An 18,032-nucleotide genomic window follows, 5' to 3' on the forward strand; every position below is an offset into this window, starting at 1 on the left:
ATACTACTCCATCATTCAATATTGGGTATTAGCAAACAAAACAAAACAAAACAAAAAACCTCCTTTTTCTCTTCATCTTTCAACAGTAAGGACAGATAAAGTTATTCTGTAGTTAAACACTCCTCCAAATCTTAGAGGCTCAACCCTTTGCACTCGCTTGCTTTTTCCTCGATTCCTTTATTCTACTCGGGGTTTCATTTTTTAAATGCCCCAGATTTTACAAAGCGTGGCAGTAGAATAAAAAACTGGAGTTTCTTTTCATACAAACTTATTTATTTGGATTTTTTTTAATATTTCAAATTATTGATACATTCAACGAGTAATTTTAATCTCTATAATTTTCGCTGACCGTGTTGAGTCACACCCAACATCTGAGTGCAAAGGGGTAAAGCAACAAATATATACATCTAGTCTGTGCTCTATGCCCAGTACAGGCTAGCTAGGTGAGGCTTATCTTTGCCAGCTTCACCCAAAAACCCACTGACCAACCAACCATTTGCAATATCCTTGGTGATAAGCAGAGAATGGGGAAGGAGACAGCCTGGTGAACCTGACACTCACTGCAATCCAGTTCCCATTTGCAAATGGCCCATGTGTCTTTGGCTCAGCTAGCATTAGCCAGAGCAATATCCACTGGCACCTCTAATTTCAAAGAAAGTGGGGAAAATACAATCTGTTCATGAATTTAGGCCGGGAACTGGCAATATTTGCTGGGCAGCACAATGTCTGTCTTTAGCCTGTTGTAAAACTTCTCCCTCCCCCCAAAAAATCGTTTAAGGATAGTTTGTTAACTCCTAACCCTAACCCTAATACAGAAGTTCTCAGATTTCTGTCTTCCCACTGAGTGCCATAAAGACACTGGATATCCAGAAGTCACAAAAAAGGAAGAGCAACTTTTAACCACAGTTCACTCTAGGGCATGACACAGGGGCCACTGGAAACTTGTACATCAGGGATCCCCAAACTACACCCTACGGGCCACATGTGGCCCGCTGAGGACATTTATCCAGCCCTGCCAGGTGTTTTTGCTGCCGCTGCCTGTCCTGCTTAGCAGCCGACTGGTCCCGGGCCCACAGTGCGCACGTGTGGAATGTGCACACACTCTGCAACTCTCTGGGAGACAGTGACTTGGCCCCCTGTTTAAAAAGTCTGAGGACCGGCCGGGCGCGGTGGCTCACGCCTGTAATCCTAGCACTCTGGGAGGCCGAGGTGGGCGGATTGCTCGAGGTCAGGAGTTCGAAACCAGCCTGAGCAAGAGCAAGACCCCGTCTCTACTATAAATAGAAAGAAATTAATTGGCCAACTAATATATATATATAAAATTAGCCGGGCGTGGTGGCACATGCCTGTAGTCCCAGCTACTCGGGAGGCTGAGGCAGCAGGATTGCTTGAGCCCAGGAGTTTGAGGTTGCTGTGAGCTAGGCTGACGCCACGGCACTCACTCTAGCCTGTGCAACAAAGCGAGACTCTGTCTCAAAAAAAAAAAAAAAAAAAAAAAAAAAAAAAAAAAAAAAAAAAAAAAAAAGTCTGAGGACCCCTGCTCTACCTTGACAAGCCAGTTTGGATTTTAAGAAAGGATTCCAAGAAAGGATTTTAAATAATCGAGCATTATTATCCCAATGGGTTTTAGAAAGACTTTTTTTGTTTGCCCTGTGGAATATAAACTGGAGAAAGGCAAGATCAGAGGCAGAGGAACTAGTTGGTAGGCTGCTGTTTATTGGTACCGAGGTAGCCCAAGCGAGCAGAGAGCTAAAGTTCTGGAACGATCATGGATAGAATGAATCGGATAATGAACAGATGGGAGCAATAGTAAATGTGTGTGTGTGTGTGTGTGTGTGTGTGTGTGTGTGTGTGTGTGTGTGTATGATACTGGTAGAACATTGAGAAAAAAAGAATCTAGAATAGAAGGACTCCCAGTTTTAAGCTTTTCTGTAGGGGAAAGGTGATAGAGAAGAAGAGATAGAGACAGAGGAGATGTCCTTTGAGAGGAGAAGGTGTCTAAGCAGCCATAGACGGTGATGGACAGAGATAGGAAGAGTTTTGGGAGCTACTAGCATACATCATCACTAAGACTGCCCAAGGTTAGCACATTTTTTAAATCTGGAATCAGGCTCCCAATTTGTATTCCAAAGCGCTTAACCCCCCAAAAATCAGCAATTATTTATTGAGAATCTATGAGCAAGCCACCTTGGCAAATACAGAAAGTCTCTACCAAGGAGAAAGGATCTATATTTAAAATCATTTGATATCCATAATTAATTTGGCATAGCATTATTCACTTTTTCTTAGAAATAATTGGTTTCTATTTTGTCTTTCATGTCTCTCCCTGACTGACCACGAAATGCCCGCAGCCTGATTATATTTTTCATTTATTTCTTCACAATGTATACCCTCTCTTCCTCTCAAGATGTAAGGGTTTTGATGCTATAAGTATTAATATTAAAATGATCCTTCACTTGGGACCAGTCTTATCCCATCTGAGATATTTGTAAATGGGCTCAAATTAGGTCCTGGATTTTCAGTATTTTCTGATTTTGTTGTTATTGTTTTTGGCTTCTTTGACATAATTTTGCATGATGAGGTGTTATTACAAATAAGTCTGGATCCATATTGCTAAAGGTTCTACTGCCAACTCCACCACTGTGAGATCTTCAGTCACCTTAGTCTTTATTCTTTCTTTTTTCTTTTTATGTCATAAGATCCTTTGTCTTCCCATGTCTAAAATTTCTCATCAGTGAAAGGGAAATCATAATAACAACCTAACTCTTACTTTTGAAGATTAAGTGAGTTGACTCACACAAAGCATTTAGGATGGAATCTAAACTGTTATACAAAGGAAAGACATTACAGGCTTACTTTTATTATTTTCATTAATATGATTATTATTTAAAAGAACATTTTTCACAAGTAAAAGCTGCTGCTCATGTAGTAGATTATCCTTTTATTAACATACATATTTTTCAATGAGGGAGTTTTTGGTTTAAATTACTGGAGCTTTATCTTTGTTTTAGAAAGCAAACGAATAACCTAAAAATAAATACTACCTATAATCTCTCAAAAGGAAAGCAAAAGAATTTCCTTACAAATTACTCTGTATGTGTGAGATGATATAAATAGTTCTTTAAAATCTCAGAAACCACCAGGATATCCTGAATGCTTGAAATATTCGATTTGCAAGTTGGATAAGGTTATGTAAAATTATTTTATAAACAGAATTGCTAAAAAAAAAAAAAAAAAAACTACTTGAGGAAGGTAATGTGCATAGTTGATCCAAGCTAGTATACATGATATATTTAGCTCTAATGAAATGTGACCTAAATACATTAAAGTGAGAGGGTAATTTTGGAATTATTTGTTTATCAGACTAGTTACTCCCACTTTACAGCTGTTCTTCTTTGAGAACCTTGGAGCCTACCCTTCCATTTAAATGCAACTTACAGAAAAGATGGAGCTTGACCAAGCCATGATTTCGACTTGGGAATTGCCAAATGGATATTGGTTCCAGTTCTTTTTTTTTTTTTTTTTTTTTCCGGTGTTGTGGTGAATATACTCCAAGCACATTTTGAAATGAGTAAGGCATTCAGAAGGAAAAGTACAAGATAATAATTTAATTCTGTGAAAACAGAGTAATCTGTGCTTTGGTTCCTAATTTCCCATAAATTTATAGCCTCATTTGAATGAATGAATCACATCAAAAGGTATGTAAAGTGTTCACAAATTTATTGTATGAAATACATACTCCTATTTTTAAACAATTAATATATATGTAGATATATATATTATGTAGTGAGATGCTTTTCTTGTTGAAAGAATTCTGATATTTTTCTGATATTTTATAGAAATGTTTTATTTAAATGCTATTCATATTAAAATTCTCTTGTCCATTTTTATTAGTTCAGATATATATATATATTTCTCTATCCATTTATTTACATATACATCCACATGTCTGTATATATGTATATAATATACACATATGTTATATATACACTTATATACATATATCATCTTGTAGAAAGCTTAAAGATTCATGAAGGCCCCTAGGATATATAAAGTAGTAGCTACCTGAAGCAGTAGTACCCTAAAAATGGAAGCCCTACAAAATATTTGTTCAAAAACATGAATAGGGCCAGGTGCAGTGGCTCACGCCTGTCATCCTAGCACTCTGGGAGGCCAAGGTGGGAGGATTGCTCAAGGTCAGGAGTTTGAAACCAGCCTGAGCAAGAGAGAGACCCTGTCTCTACTAAAAATAGAAAGAAATTAATTGGCCAACTAAAAATATATAGAAAAAATTAGCCGGGCATGGTGGTGCATGCCTGTAGTCCCAGCTACTCGGGAGGCTGAGGCAGGAGGATCGCTTGAGCCCAGGAGTTTGAGGTTGCTGTGAGCTAGGCTGACGCCACTGCACTTTAGCCCAGGCAACAGAGTGAGACTCTGGCTCAAAACAAAAACAAAAATAAAAACAAAAAAAACCAACTTAGGGTTGTGGAGAGCATTGGGAGAGGGGAGGGAATATCTCTAACCCTTCCTAGGGAAAGGCAAAGATATACAATGTAACCCAAAGGTCAAAAAAAGAAAAAACAAACTTTTACCGGGTGGTGGGCAGATGGGAGGAGGGAGGAGGGAAGAATTTATACTTACAAAATAGGTGCGATATGCACCACCTGGGCGTAGGACATGCTTGACAGTTTTGGTAAGGCAAGGGGTGGAGGGAGGAATGGCAGGGGCAATATATGTGACCCTAACAATATTTATACCCCCAGAATATGATAAAATAAAATTAAATTAATAAAAAAAATAAAAACCACGAACAGTTTTTTTAAGAAATTTTAAAATTGTACAATATGGTGAGATACTTGGAAAGAAAAAAAAAATCAGGCAAAACCAAGATCCCTCGATTCTTCAGCTTTCTTTTATTTTTGGTCTCCACGTGGAAATTCTTGGACATTGAGGATGGGGAATATACCAGCATGGACTACCCTTCCCCCCCCCCCAAAAAAAATCTGATTGATGGGATAGTAATGTAAACAAGTTCCCAACAGAAGGCTCTGCACTGCCCAAGCCTGGGTGGGGATGGGTTTACTGGCAACCAATTAGTTGCAGCTTCTTCCCCGGGACTGGCTGGCTTAGGACACGCTTCAGAAAGAGTGGATAGGAAGAACTTAGTCAGGACTCAAAAGGTTGGCTGTCAACTCCCAGGCAGTTAACCTGCACTCTACCCCAGAGAACAGAGAAGACAATCAGGCTGGGTTTGTCAGATGTTGCGGGAAGCTGGACAGATTTCCAGAGAAACCAGATTTCCAATTTTCCTCCAGATTTCCAAAGAAACTTGGCTGCCCTCGTAACACAATGAGGTATCAGCATACATAGAGCTGTAAAGTAGAGGTCTGCTGCCTGCAATCAGCTTTTCTGATTTCCATTCCCCTTAATGCACTTTGAAGCTCAAGCCAACAGCTATCTACTCTCAATAAAATTACAAAAAAAAAAAAAAAAAAATTTGTGGGGAAGAACTAAAATTCTGGATTTTATTATAATGGAACTTTTAAAAAGCTAGCCTTTACGGTGGATCTTTCTCTAACAAATGCACATCCAAATGTGGACTCTGGTATGAATAACATACACATTAAAAAAAAAAAAAAGCAAATGGTGAAAATCATCCAAAATAGCTGGAACTTTGTGAGGTTCCTTATAAGTGGGTCATATGCCAATGAAATTACAAATTTAATAAGGGTGCTAAAAGGGAAACACTGATTTTTTTTTTTCAGACCATACCATTCTAATTGCTAAAAATTTCGAAATCAAGCCATTGAAACCAAACTCTACAATTTGGTGTCAGAATCCTGGGAAAACATCATAGTGGTTTAAGTAAGAGAATAATACATGAATGTATTTACAAAAATCGTGACACCAATAAGAGAGAGCAATTAAAAGCTGTAAAGAAACCGCTGGCTGCTCAACTTCCATGATCAAAAATATAAACAATTTAGTAGTGATATAAATGGTGAAGTGGTAGATATCTTAATGAAGATCGGTTCATAGAAACGGAAAATAGGAAAATACAGTAGGAAGTGGAGTGGTCACGCCAACTACAAGACGTTTAGACTCCCGGGTTACAAGGTTTTAAATGGCATGCTTTTTATCTTTGTGAATTTCAATTAGACTCTGCAATGGGCAAAGCCAGGAAAAGAATATTAATGACAGAGGAGAAAGCTGGGTGGCGTTCTATTTTTTTTCCCAGGGCCAGCTAAAGTAAGACAGCAAGTGTTTGTTTAGGTTGTAGCATAGTATAAATGCTCACCCAGAAAGGGGTGATTAGTAGGTGAGAAAGGACAGCTTGAAATATTTACAATGTTAAGGTTTTCACTCTCCTCACGCTTGTCATCTCCAAAGCAAAGCTAAAATTTACTACAGATTAGCAGTGCCTGTCAGGAAAACTGCACCACCTAGGAAAAAAAAAATCTGATTTTTTTTTTTGGGTGCATAACTAACAAAATCGAAGTGTTCGCCACATAATTGACTCTGAGTGTAAAAGGACAGACCCATATCAGCATACTCATCTCTCTCTTTTTTGTTTTTTCCTTCCCTTTTTTAAAAACACGTTTATTACAACTTCTGGAAGAGACAAACGACGTCTCTCTGCTTGGCGTCAGTAGAATGTGCATGGCATCCTGTCTTACGTGCAGCACAAAAAAGGAAAAAATGTCTCTCTCTCTCTCTTTTTTTTTTTTTTGCTGCTGCTGTTGTTGTTCAAGTTGCACGCTTGGATTTTGATCGCCTGAGATAAAATAGAGGAGAAAGGAGACAGACCAAACCCACAAGGCTGCAAGTGTAAGGTGGGAATAGAATTGCAAGTCCCTTTGCCAGCAAAAAGCCCTCAAGGGGAGGGGGGGGGAACCTCAACCCCAACTCCCTTCCCGCCCCCGCCCCGCCCCCGCCGTCAGTTGCAGAGATGGTAGCAGCACAGCAGGTGCCGTTTTGCTCCGGGGTAATGCAAACTTTTTGGGGCTGTGGATTTGAGTGTGATCCCCTGGTAGGGAAAGCGCTGGGGAGGGGGGGAAAAAGGGCTGGTAGTAAAGGAGAGGCACCTTCCCAAGGTGCGTCTAGCCTGCAAGGGGGACTTCACCGCGCGGCCCAGGGGAGTCCCCGGCCCCCAGAGCGCGGCGGGGAGACGCGCCCGGGCTGCAGGGCTGCGGAGGCGCGAGGGGTGCATCAGGCCGGCTCGGGAGATCCAGGAAACTTCCTGCTGCCCGACTCCACGCAGCATGCTCCGCGCTCGGCGCTGCGTGGATGCGCCGATGACTAAGTAGGGGCGTGCTGGGTCCCCTCGCCCTGCGGCGGGAGCGGCCCCGCGTCGCCGCGCAGCCCGGGCGCGCTGGGCACGGTGGGGCACCGGCGGCGGGGCGCGGCCCGGGGTGGGCGGTTGGGTAGGGGGGTGGTCTCGGGCCTCGCTCGGCCTGGGCGCCCCCGGACCCCGCACCGGCTGCCCCACCCCACCCCCAACACGGGGACGCAGGGGCCTCGCGGAGACCGCCCCGAGCGCGCGTGGGCGCGGGGAGCGCACCGGGGCGCCCGACCCCGCCCGGGGCCGCGCCGCGGTGGGTCCCCGGGATAAGAGCGGGGGTGTTGGTGTTGGGGTGTAAGGGGGGCGTCCCCGCGTTCCCGGGAACCTCGCTCGCCCTCCTCCCGGGCCAGGCTCCTCCTCCTCCCGGCGCGGGGCTCGTGCCCGCCGCCGCCTGCGCGCACCGCGCCTCCGCACGCGTCTTCCCCCCGCCGGGCGCCTGCCACCGCTTCCCCTCCTCCTCTTCCTCCTCCTCCTCCTCCTCTCCCTCCTCCTCCTCCTCCTCCTCCTCCTCCGCCCGTCCCCGCCACTACGCACGCCTTCGCCTCCTGGCACACCTCGCGCCGCCGCCGCCGGATCGCGCTCCCCCGGCTCCCGCGGCTGCCGCTGAGGCTGCTGCTGCTGCAGTCTCCGTCTCCCCTCTCCTCCTCTCGCCTCCTCTTCCTCCCTCAAGTTTTCTGTCTCCTCAAGACCCGGGCTCGGGGAGGAAAGCGCCGGAGCCCGCTCGCCGTTCCAGGTAGGGTCCCCTCCCCGCGCGCGGTGGTCCCTTCGCGCCCGCCTCTGCCTCGCGTGCATGCCGCTGTCTCCCCCGCCCGGCTCGCCGCTGCGCCCTGGAACCCGGAGGCTCAGTGCTCCCACCTCCTCCTCCTCCTCCTCCTCGCCCCCCAATCCCCCAACCCCACAAGCCCATCTAAAAAAAATAATTTGGAGACTGATCACCAAAAAAAAAAAAAAAAAAAAAGCACGTTGCAACTACAATGAAATCCAAGCCGCCTGCCCGGCAGCACGCTCGCCTGGCTCTTTTATAGTCTCCAACTTTGCACACCGTGCCCGCCCGCCCGCCCGGCCGAGCTCGACCCGCAGCCTGGAGCTCTTCTCCGGCCGTGGTCGCGGTCGGTCGCAGCAGGCTCCGGAGCGGCTGTCAAACGCGTCGTTTGCAAGCCCTGGGTCTGATCCCGGCCGCCTCCAAGACCAGGTCCTGGGCGACCGTGGGTGGTCCAGGAAGGAGATTTTATTTTATTTTATTTTACTTTATGTTTTATCATTTTATTTGTTGGTGGGGTGGGGGAGTGGAGACGTGAGGATCGCACAGTTCGCTCGCTGTCACGCAAAGAATCGTAATTGAAAAAGTGGGCTGGCTGTCGCTGGCTTTCCTCCCACCCTGCGGTGGCTGCTGCGGGGGTGGTCTTGGTCGAGGGGGTTGTGGCGTCAAGCACCCGTCTCTCCTCCCCTCTTCCTGTCTCCCCCATCCAAGCCCTTCTCTCCTCCAGCCCATGTGTCAGTTTGGAGTAATCCGGGGGGGTGCCATATATTATATGCGTGCACCAAACAGTGTTTGCTGGCCATGAGGCTAGGAGAAGTTCCTGGCATAGCAAAGTCTGGTTACTTGGTCATCTTGATGTCAAAAAAAAAAAAAAAAAGAGAAAAAGAGAAAGAAAGAAATTTCCCCTCCTCCCATCATCACGCCCTACACTCAGTCTTGGAGTCATCTCTGTAGCTTTTAAATCCAATCCCCAAATTGAAAGGACATTCTTTTGGGCTCTTTGGCTAAGTGGGACTGGAAGCAATTTTAAGTGTGTTTTGGTTTTCTCCTATGGCTTTGGAAAGAGTGGCGATGAAGATGAAATCGGACACCCACAACATGCAGTTGCTGCTTCTTGTTTTCTTGGTGTGGGACCCAGCCAGGTGAGACATTCTCCTTTATTGTATCTGACTCTTCTTCATTCAGAGTGAAGGTGTGTTTCGTGAACGCCTTCCGTGCAGGGGTGGCTTTTGAGAATCTAGAGTTTTTTTGAAGAATTGTTATTTTCTGGAAAAAGGTTCGTCCCAGGAAAGTGAACTGTGAAGTAGCAGAGACTATTAAAAAAAAAAAAAAGAAGTTCGCTGCCTCTTGTTTTTAGTGATAAAATTAAAAAGTGAACAGAAACATTTTCTATACAAGAAAAAAATTCGTTAAAGAAAAGAATGCCTTTTGAATGGCATATTCTAACAAGGAATTGAAGTGGTTAACTTATATGCACTTATGATAACACCAGCAATCAGTAGAAGGAACCCAAGTTTTCCTTCAAGTCAAATAGAAAAGTACCAGCTAAATGATTTAAGTGTTAACTTAATTTTTCTTTCTTTTCTTCTTGATGATCTGGGCTTTTTTTTAGTCAACACAGAAAACCCCAAATGATGTGTGAGTCTTAAACCTCTAGGTGGAGGTAGTATACAACTTCAAAATCACAAACAATAAAACAAAAGCCTGATTTACTCATCAACTTTTTGTATTATTAATTTAGAGCTCTTTTACTCCTCAAATGGTAACTGTCATAAAGTATACTTATGTCAAAAGTATAACTAATTTTCCTTTGCCTATCCTCTACAAACATGAGATTAATTTTTATTGCTTTTGGTAACTTTATCTTTTCTGGTTTTCATCCTCAGTGGGCATCTTTTATTTAATGGCTTTAGGATATGATTTTCAAAATACTAGAGGACTTAAAATACATGTTTTATAAGAATGTTCCTATAACCATTCCTTTTTAAAAAAAAACAGTAAGTCTTTATTATGCCTTTATTTTTCTTTTAATTTTTAATTCTCCTATCCAAGTAATAGTCAAAGTATGAACATATTTTTTAGAATTGAGAAAAAAAATCTATTTATAAAGGCTTATTTTTAATCAGAAAATATCTACTCACTTAATGAATACATATTGACTTTATAAGGAAAAGATGAAATGTGATTAAGAAACACCTTTGAGTGAAAATTTCTATGTAGAACTTTATGAATATCTTAGGGATTGGTTTTAAAATTAGCTTAAGTAGGCAGTATAGAAACTTGAGGCTACAGTGCATGAACTAGTATACTTATTTAATTTGTAAATATTTATCTTTTACCACTGTTTTAATATTATCTTTACTGTTAAAGTACTATTTGTTTGAAGTTGGTTCCCAGTTTTTGATGTATTATGATTATTCTTAGCTACTAGCTCCATAGTCATTTAAGTGCAAATGGACACTGTTAATTATATTTTGTACAATGCACCTTGATCAGAATGTAATTACATATAATCTTTGATTTCAAAGGGGTGAACAATCCATGGGCAGTTAATAACCATTGGAAATTCTCAGTGCTTAACCGTATTTCTCTCTACTAGTTTTCTGTTCTATATTTGACCAGTAATGCTTTTGCCAGTATTTTATTCTATTATATAAATGATTCTTTTTTGGGGCCAGTAATTTAAATCTCTGAATCATTCTGAGGAGGAAAAAAAAAATGGCAGTGAAAAGGGACATTCTGTTTTATACATTCAGTTGCTTCTGCACCAAATTGCTGGATGGTCACAAAATCAGGCATCTGGCTTTATGATGGAGAAGTAAGGGAGAGAGAAAAGCCATCATCTCTAAACCTTTTCTGTTAATCATTTTAAGACCGTTTGTTCTTTCTACAAATTTATCACCAAAAGAAAGCAGCTGGGCATTGTAGTCTTTGTTTCACCCCTTCTCTTGCTCCTCTCTGAGAACCCAGCCAGGAGGAGCTAGCTGGCCAAGGCTCTCTGCAGCTGTGAGCTGGTCTCTGAGGCCACCTCCACCTCCTGGGGACAGTGGAGCCTAGTACCCATCCAGCGGAGTTTCCCTGATGTCTATATTGCACTTGGCCGTTGGGTGGAGGTATACCCCAAGTAAGGAAGTGATCCTGGTTTAAAAGAGAAAAAAGAAACACATTTAGGAGGGAGCTAGAAAAAAAAAAATGTTGTCCCTCCAAGGAGGCAATTTATTTTCCAATTAATAATATTCAAAAACGCTGAAGAGTTATTTCAGGAGTCCGTTTGATTGTTGCACTTTTCTAACTGGAGAATAAATAGCATTACTAATAGTGTCTGCATGTGATAATCTGCAATCATAATCTATTCTGAGGAATGAATTTTAGGAAAAAAAAAATGAATGGTCCGCATAGAATGCTAAGTGGTAGAACTCTCAAATGATTTAAACATCAAACTGCTGATAATCTGCAATTTAGTTATCTGTTTTCAACAACGTGTTTACCTCCTCTGTAGACATAGTGATATTTATAAAAGTGAAAAATAAAAAGGAGGAAAATGGGTGACACTAATATCTTATGGAGTCTTAAAATTCAAATTAAGGAAGGAGAACATGTTGGCATTTGCAAAACACGCATATGTATATATATGTGTGTATATATATATATATATATATATATACATATATCAGCTTGTAAAATTATCTGTTTAGGTTGGTGCTGGCTAACATCCAAGAAGATGAGGCTAAAAATAACATCACCATCTTTACGAGAATTCTAGACAGACTTCTGGATGGTTACGATAATCGGCTTAGACCAGGACTGGGAGGTAAAAAATAGTTTTCCTTTTTTTAAACTCTCACAAAATAATGCCTTTAAAAGTTAAGAGTGATATTCCTATTTTAACATATTTTATATATGAATGCATCAATATGTGTTTAAAATCATGGATAATGGAGTGCAAGGTATATGAAATAAGCATTACCTGTGATTCCTTTTATATACACATGATGTATTTAAGATATATCTTTCATAGAATGCCTAAAGTTATATGGAGCCCAGACTTCCTGCCTGTATAGTTTTTAAATTACTTTATTTCTAATGGCTAAGTTTTTCAAACTTAGAATGTGTTAAAGTGTAACATTGCTGAGCAGATATGCTTGTGTAGTGTGTTTGCTTTCTTTCATCATACTTTCACACCGGTCTATATGTGCAGAAATAAGGGACATAAAAATATAAAAGGATATCTGGGTTGAAATTTAACAGACATACTTTTTAGAATCCTATGATGATATTTCTTTACACATGCATATAATATTTCTAAAATAAAGCACAGGTTTGACTGTCTTGAAACTTTCAAAGATGTTTTAGGCATACATTAGGTATAGGCCGATATTAGATTGTGCTATAGTTTGATTTCAAATTTAAACGTTAATTTTCAACTCAGAGAAATAAATCTATTTCTTATCCAGAAAGGTAAAGGAAACTGGCTGGGCTAGCAGGTTCCATTTTTAATTATCACATGTATGTTTCATAATTGTGAAGATGTTTATTTTTACAATTAATGCCATATTAAGACAGATTACTTGAACGCTTAATACTAATGAAAGGTATGTATACGCATAGTTACCCTGGTTATTGCAATACTAAGTTTCTTGAAAAGATTTGTATTGACTAAATGCCTGAATATTTATGCAAATAATTCCTTTGAAAAATATAGGTGGTTGTCACTTTTATATACATCTTTGGCAATTGTATGGTTTGGATTGTCCAGTAGTAAGAAAAAGTCAGAAGAGATCCAACTTGTTAAATAACATGCCATTTGTTGGCTATTAGTTTGACTTGAATCCCTGAGGGTTTCCTTGCATTTTTAAGAGAAAACTCCCAGAGAGAATCATGTTTATAAATATGATACGTTGTATTCCTAAGAGAGAATTCAATTAGTTATACTCTTAATAATATACAAAAAGCAAAAGGAAAAAGAAAAGGATATCTCCTTACTAATTAATTATGTCTAATGAGCATGACTATAAGGAATTATTGTCCATGTGAATGTATATGTCGATAAACTATCACCAAACTAGTGTACGAAAAGTAAAATGAGCATAAGGCTGCCATAATTCATGATAGTGGTTTAAGAGGTAGATTGTACTAAGGCAGATCTTTTCTCTAAGCCATAGATTTTATTATTTTAAATAAATCATGTGCTGTCAAAAACAATCTTAAAATATTCAAGCTAGACTGTGCACTTTGTCCCTTTGAGTTTTTAGGGGGGGATATTTACCCTCTGGGTGTGTGATTGGGTAGTAGAAACTATTTGTTTTAGGACTTAAGTCCTAAAAGTATTGCCATTGACCTCTTTACATTTCTTTTTAGTATCTCTTACATTTTTCTTTACATCGCCCACACCAAAATAGAGATTCTCTTTCCCTTGTTATGTGGGCTAATGCAATACGCTAAGTGGCTTTTCTTGCCTTATTGTCTTCCCAATCCTCTGATACTGAGCAAGCGCTAATAATATCTCAGGGTCAGATTAGTGGTCCTTTCCTCTTAGACTCCTTTCCACGTACCTGCCACTCTCTTCTCTTGCTCTAATACTTTTGGTGGCTCTGCACTGCCTTTGGTAGATGGTGCTTTGGGATAGCAGAAGGAACAGAGTCCTTGGAGGCAGGCAGGTGTAAACCAAAGCTCTGCTCCAGCCCCTGCGCACACAAAGCTTGCGCCTTGGCAAGATAATTGGACGTGGCTACAATGTATCTACCTTTCTGCCTCGCTCTGTTGTTGCAAGGATCACACAAAGAAAGGGTGCACGCACAAAGCATGTGCTACATACTAGCAGTTCAACGAGTATCAATTCCTTCCCTTCTCCCTTTGATTCCTAAGACTCTGATTCTCTGGCTCCATTCATTGACTCCTTCCCCTCACCTGCCATTCAGCCTGCACTTTTAATCCATCTATTCATTTGCTCTTGTGAATTCATTTCTATCTGCTCCCTTGGACTTCGGCTATGTGTATGATACCCTCTGCCTGGAATGGTTTTTCCTCGTCCTCTCTCCTGATTTAAAACCTACATTTCCTGTAAGAATCATCTTAACACTTAGCCCTCTTTGGCAACTAGCTTCCTTAACTGAATTGATTCAGCTTTCTCTGTTGAGTTTTTTTTTTTTTTTTTTTTATTCCTGGAAGTTGCTGGCCCCATATCTCATTTGGTACGTATTATGTGCTATCTTGTATTACCGGTGACATTTTTTTGTGTGTGTCTCTTGTTACCTTAGTAAGATTGTAAGCTCACTGAGGCAAGATATTGTATCATGAATTAGCCTCTGTCGTTTCAGCAGCTGTCGATTTGCATATTGTGGCCATGGATGAATGTTGATGCTTGGTTGACTTTTCCGCGAGCAGTTAATCATCTGGAAAATGGGACTACTCCCATCGGGCTGGGCTTTTAGTTAGGATTGTTGAGGTGATGCATGGAGTGTTCTGCTGCAGGAGGACAAGGTGGCTCAGTGAAGGGGACCTAGCTTTGGACTGCAAAGAGTCAGGTAAAATCCCAGCTCTGATACTTGGCAATTGTGTGTGGCCTTCACTCCTCAGCCTCTCGGTGTCCATACTTGGAGTCTACGAAATGAGATTTCTAACACCATTCTTACTTAGAGCTTTTGCTGAGTATTAAATATAATGATACATGCAGTGAATTTAAGCACAGTGACTAGTGTTTAATAGACAGTTAATAAGTGACAATAACTAAAGACTTTGAATAACTTTCTAAATGTACTGTTGCAAATTTACATTATTATGATGATTATTTCTGCATTCGGATGGCTCAGCCTGAATGTGCATATATCATTTTAAGCAGGAAGTTCAGGGAAATTACCTGTATCATCATGTAACTAATAATAAGGGAACTTATAATAAGGGAACTAATAATAAGGGAAAATGAGTTTGATTCAATTTTAATCTATCAAACTGAACATCTCTATTGATGGATCATCTGGTTACTTAATCTCAATTATTATTCTTTCTCTTGATAACTTTTATATGAATGAGTATTTAGGAAAGAGGAACCAGTTTTGAGCTGTGAGTTGGAAAGATTGTGTTTTTTTTTTTTTCTCACTTGGCTCTACTACTTACTAGATCTTACTCTAGATAAGTTACCTAGACATTCTGAGCCTTGATATTTTCTTTGGGAAAATGGGAGTAATAGTATTTTATTCTGAGAGGAGGAGAGTCTGTTATGAGTCATGTGTATGGCAAAGATTATGTAATACATGGAGTGATAAAATTTTAAGGTATTTAATGGATTCATAATAGATCCCTTTAAAAATTTAAGTCAGATTACGCCCCTCAACTGCTCAAATCCCAGCGTCGGTACCGCGGTCATTTATAATGAAAGCTGGATTTCTTGTGATGGCCGTACATGATCTGTCTCTCCATCCTTTCTCTGGTCTCACCTCACATGACTCTCCTTCTTGCTAGCACTGGCTTCTTTCCTGTTCTTTCCTGTTCTTTGAGCACACCAGGAAGCTCTGCAGGGCCTTTTTTCCTGGCTGTTCCCTCTTTCCTAGGATTTCCATTGATCTCACCTTCTCAATGAGACCCACCTTGACCAACCTAATAGATACTCCAGCCTGTCTATGCCCCTAGCAATCCTGATGCCCCTTCCTCAACTTCATTTTTTTCCTTTGGTTTTCTTTAGCACTCATCTTTTCATATAGAAGATTAGTTAGTTATTACCATTATGTCAATTGCTTATTTTTCGTCTCTTTTGCTAGAATGTAGGCTCTGTGAGGTCGGGGATTTTTGCCTGTCTTGTTCCTTGGTTCACTGATATCTATGCCAAGCATCTGCAACAGGGCCTGCCTTGTCTTAAGCTCTCATCTAAATATCCCTTCAATGAATTTCAATTTTATTAATTAATTCCCTTTAAAAAAATTATTTTTAGGTTGCTTTCCCGAAGAGCATCAACTCTAGAATTTACCCTATCTTTAAAATCAGTGAAACAATTAATTGCCTCACTGGCCTCTCACTGTTGACATCAGCGTATTTTGGGTTGAGTGCTCGGTGAATTGAGTCAATTACACCAATTACTCAAACCCCTGACTTAACTGTTACCTGTGCTTCCTCCATGAGCTAACTCAGTGTGGTTTGAGGGTGATTCATTGGTCCCATCTGTGACTAATTTACTCATTTCTTAAATAAGAGCAGGGATTCTACTTATTTATATCCCACTGGGATATTTTGTGTTTAAAATCTCAAGAAAGCATACTATGATATATGTTTGATAGGTACTAGTACTGTTAGGAATAGCAGAGGAGAGTTCTTCAAGGAGAATGTTATCGTAGGAAGTGATATTCTCTGAAAACAAGTCAAGAAAATATTGCTGGGGCTTATGCATTTGGTATTCTTACTTCACTGTGGGCATGGAAACTTGAAATGATACTGCCTCCAAGTCTGAGGACCATGCGTTCAGTTTATCCAGAACTGATAACCGAATCAAGTTTTCCTCTTGTCTTCATTTTTAGTCATTGGCGCTAGCAACTTAGGATACCACCCGTGGATTTTTACATTTAATAGGAGGCATTCAAAATGTTAAATGAATAAAAGGAGCAACATTTTGTTATTTGGGCAAATTTTATAAGGTCATTGGAAAAACGGATGTGTGGACAGGACGCGTGTATTTATGACAGCTAGCATCCACAGTGTTCAACAGTGACAACTATTAGAAATGACAAGTCTTGGAATCTAAATTATAATTCAGTCTGGAAAATTTAGGTTGAGTGCCATGCTTAACTGGATTTTGAAAAGCTGTTTCAAGGAGATTTTTTTTTTTTTTAAGAAAGAATCCCTGCCCCTTCCCCACCTGGTACTCTTCTTGTTCTCCACTCTGAAACCTTGAAGAAGGTTTATGCTTAAAGCCTTGAAAAAAAATACAGTCTGATCATAGAAACTTAGGGTCTGCGGGTCAGTTTCCAACTCCACTCTTGGATATTTATCTTTGGGCTGTAGAGAGATGTATGATAACATGTTTCCATGGATTTTTATTACTTTCAAATTCATAAAAATGAAATATAGGCTATTCAGCTGGCAAAAAAATTAATACAGAGAAATCTGATCTTTCCGAGAATCTCAGAGAGAGAGTCTGACCTCAAAAGAGCAATGTATTACTTCATAAAGTAATGGTTAAGATCAGTGCCTGCTTTGGGTTTTGAATCCTGTTGCCGTTGTATATTAACTACATTACTCTTAGCATGCTACTCAACCTCTGCTTGCTTTGGTTTCCTTGTTTGTGAAATGGTGATAAAAGCGTGTGACTTACTGGTTTGATAGGGGTTTATTTCATCTTATTTTTTACATCTAAATCCTTTGGACAGTGTCTGACAAAAATAGTAAGGACTTAATACGTGCAGATATTATTATTGTTGGCCCTAATGCTACTTCTACTACAAATGCAGCAGAAGATTATCACCTAATGCTATCCTGAATTTATAAAAGCTTTGACTTCTAAAAAAAAAAATGATAAATTCAGAGCACACATCCTACACTTTTAAAGGAAGGAGGTACTTGTGTATTTCTTACGTATTCAGTCTCATTTTTTGTGGGCACACTTTTGTATATGTACGAAACTTATGAAAACAAGATCGGTAACAAAAGAAAGATGACCTATTTATTGCCCTTCGTAATCATTCTCATGACATATAACAATTCGGCATCAATTCATGGTAATGAAGTTGCCTGCAGACGCAAAGTTATACTTACAGAATGCCAGCTCACTGTATGACATAGATGATGATTTGGGGGACATAAAATTGAAACCATGTCCATCAATCTAACTCCTGCAACCTCTGGGTCTTGCAGCTATAGATTATACGCCTGCTGCTTGATGGCATCATCCTTCGGTTTAAGGCAGGGTGAGGGGTGGAGATATCAAGAGGGAGAGATCACACTAAG

General features: G+C 40.5%; 1 protein-coding gene across 2 annotated transcripts in view; it reads left to right on the forward strand.

Annotated features, from left to right (window-relative positions):
• Positions 1–6,946: 6,946 nt before the first annotated feature.
• GABRA2 (gamma-aminobutyric acid type A receptor subunit alpha2) overlaps positions 6,947–18,032 on the forward strand; it is a 146,559-nt gene continuing 135,473 nt past the window's right edge. The window contains exons 1-3 of one of the 2 annotated variants that reach the window (XM_075997938.1): positions 6,947–6,985; positions 9,167–9,244; positions 11,798–11,913. In XM_075997938.1, the coding sequence (XP_075854053.1) occupies positions 9,174–9,244; positions 11,798–11,913 (187 nt within the window). In that variant the 5' untranslated portion in view covers positions 6,947–6,985; positions 9,167–9,173. Of the gene's footprint in view, positions 6,986–7,880; positions 8,076–9,166; positions 9,245–11,797; positions 11,914–18,032 lie in introns of those variants that run through there. The other variant, XM_075997937.1, reaches the window with a different exon arrangement.

Source organism: Microcebus murinus, chromosome 26 (assembly GCF_040939455.1).
Source record: "Microcebus murinus isolate Inina chromosome 26, M.murinus_Inina_mat1.0, whole genome shotgun sequence".
NCBI classification, from domain to species: Eukaryota; Metazoa; Chordata; class Mammalia; order Primates; family Cheirogaleidae; genus Microcebus; species Microcebus murinus.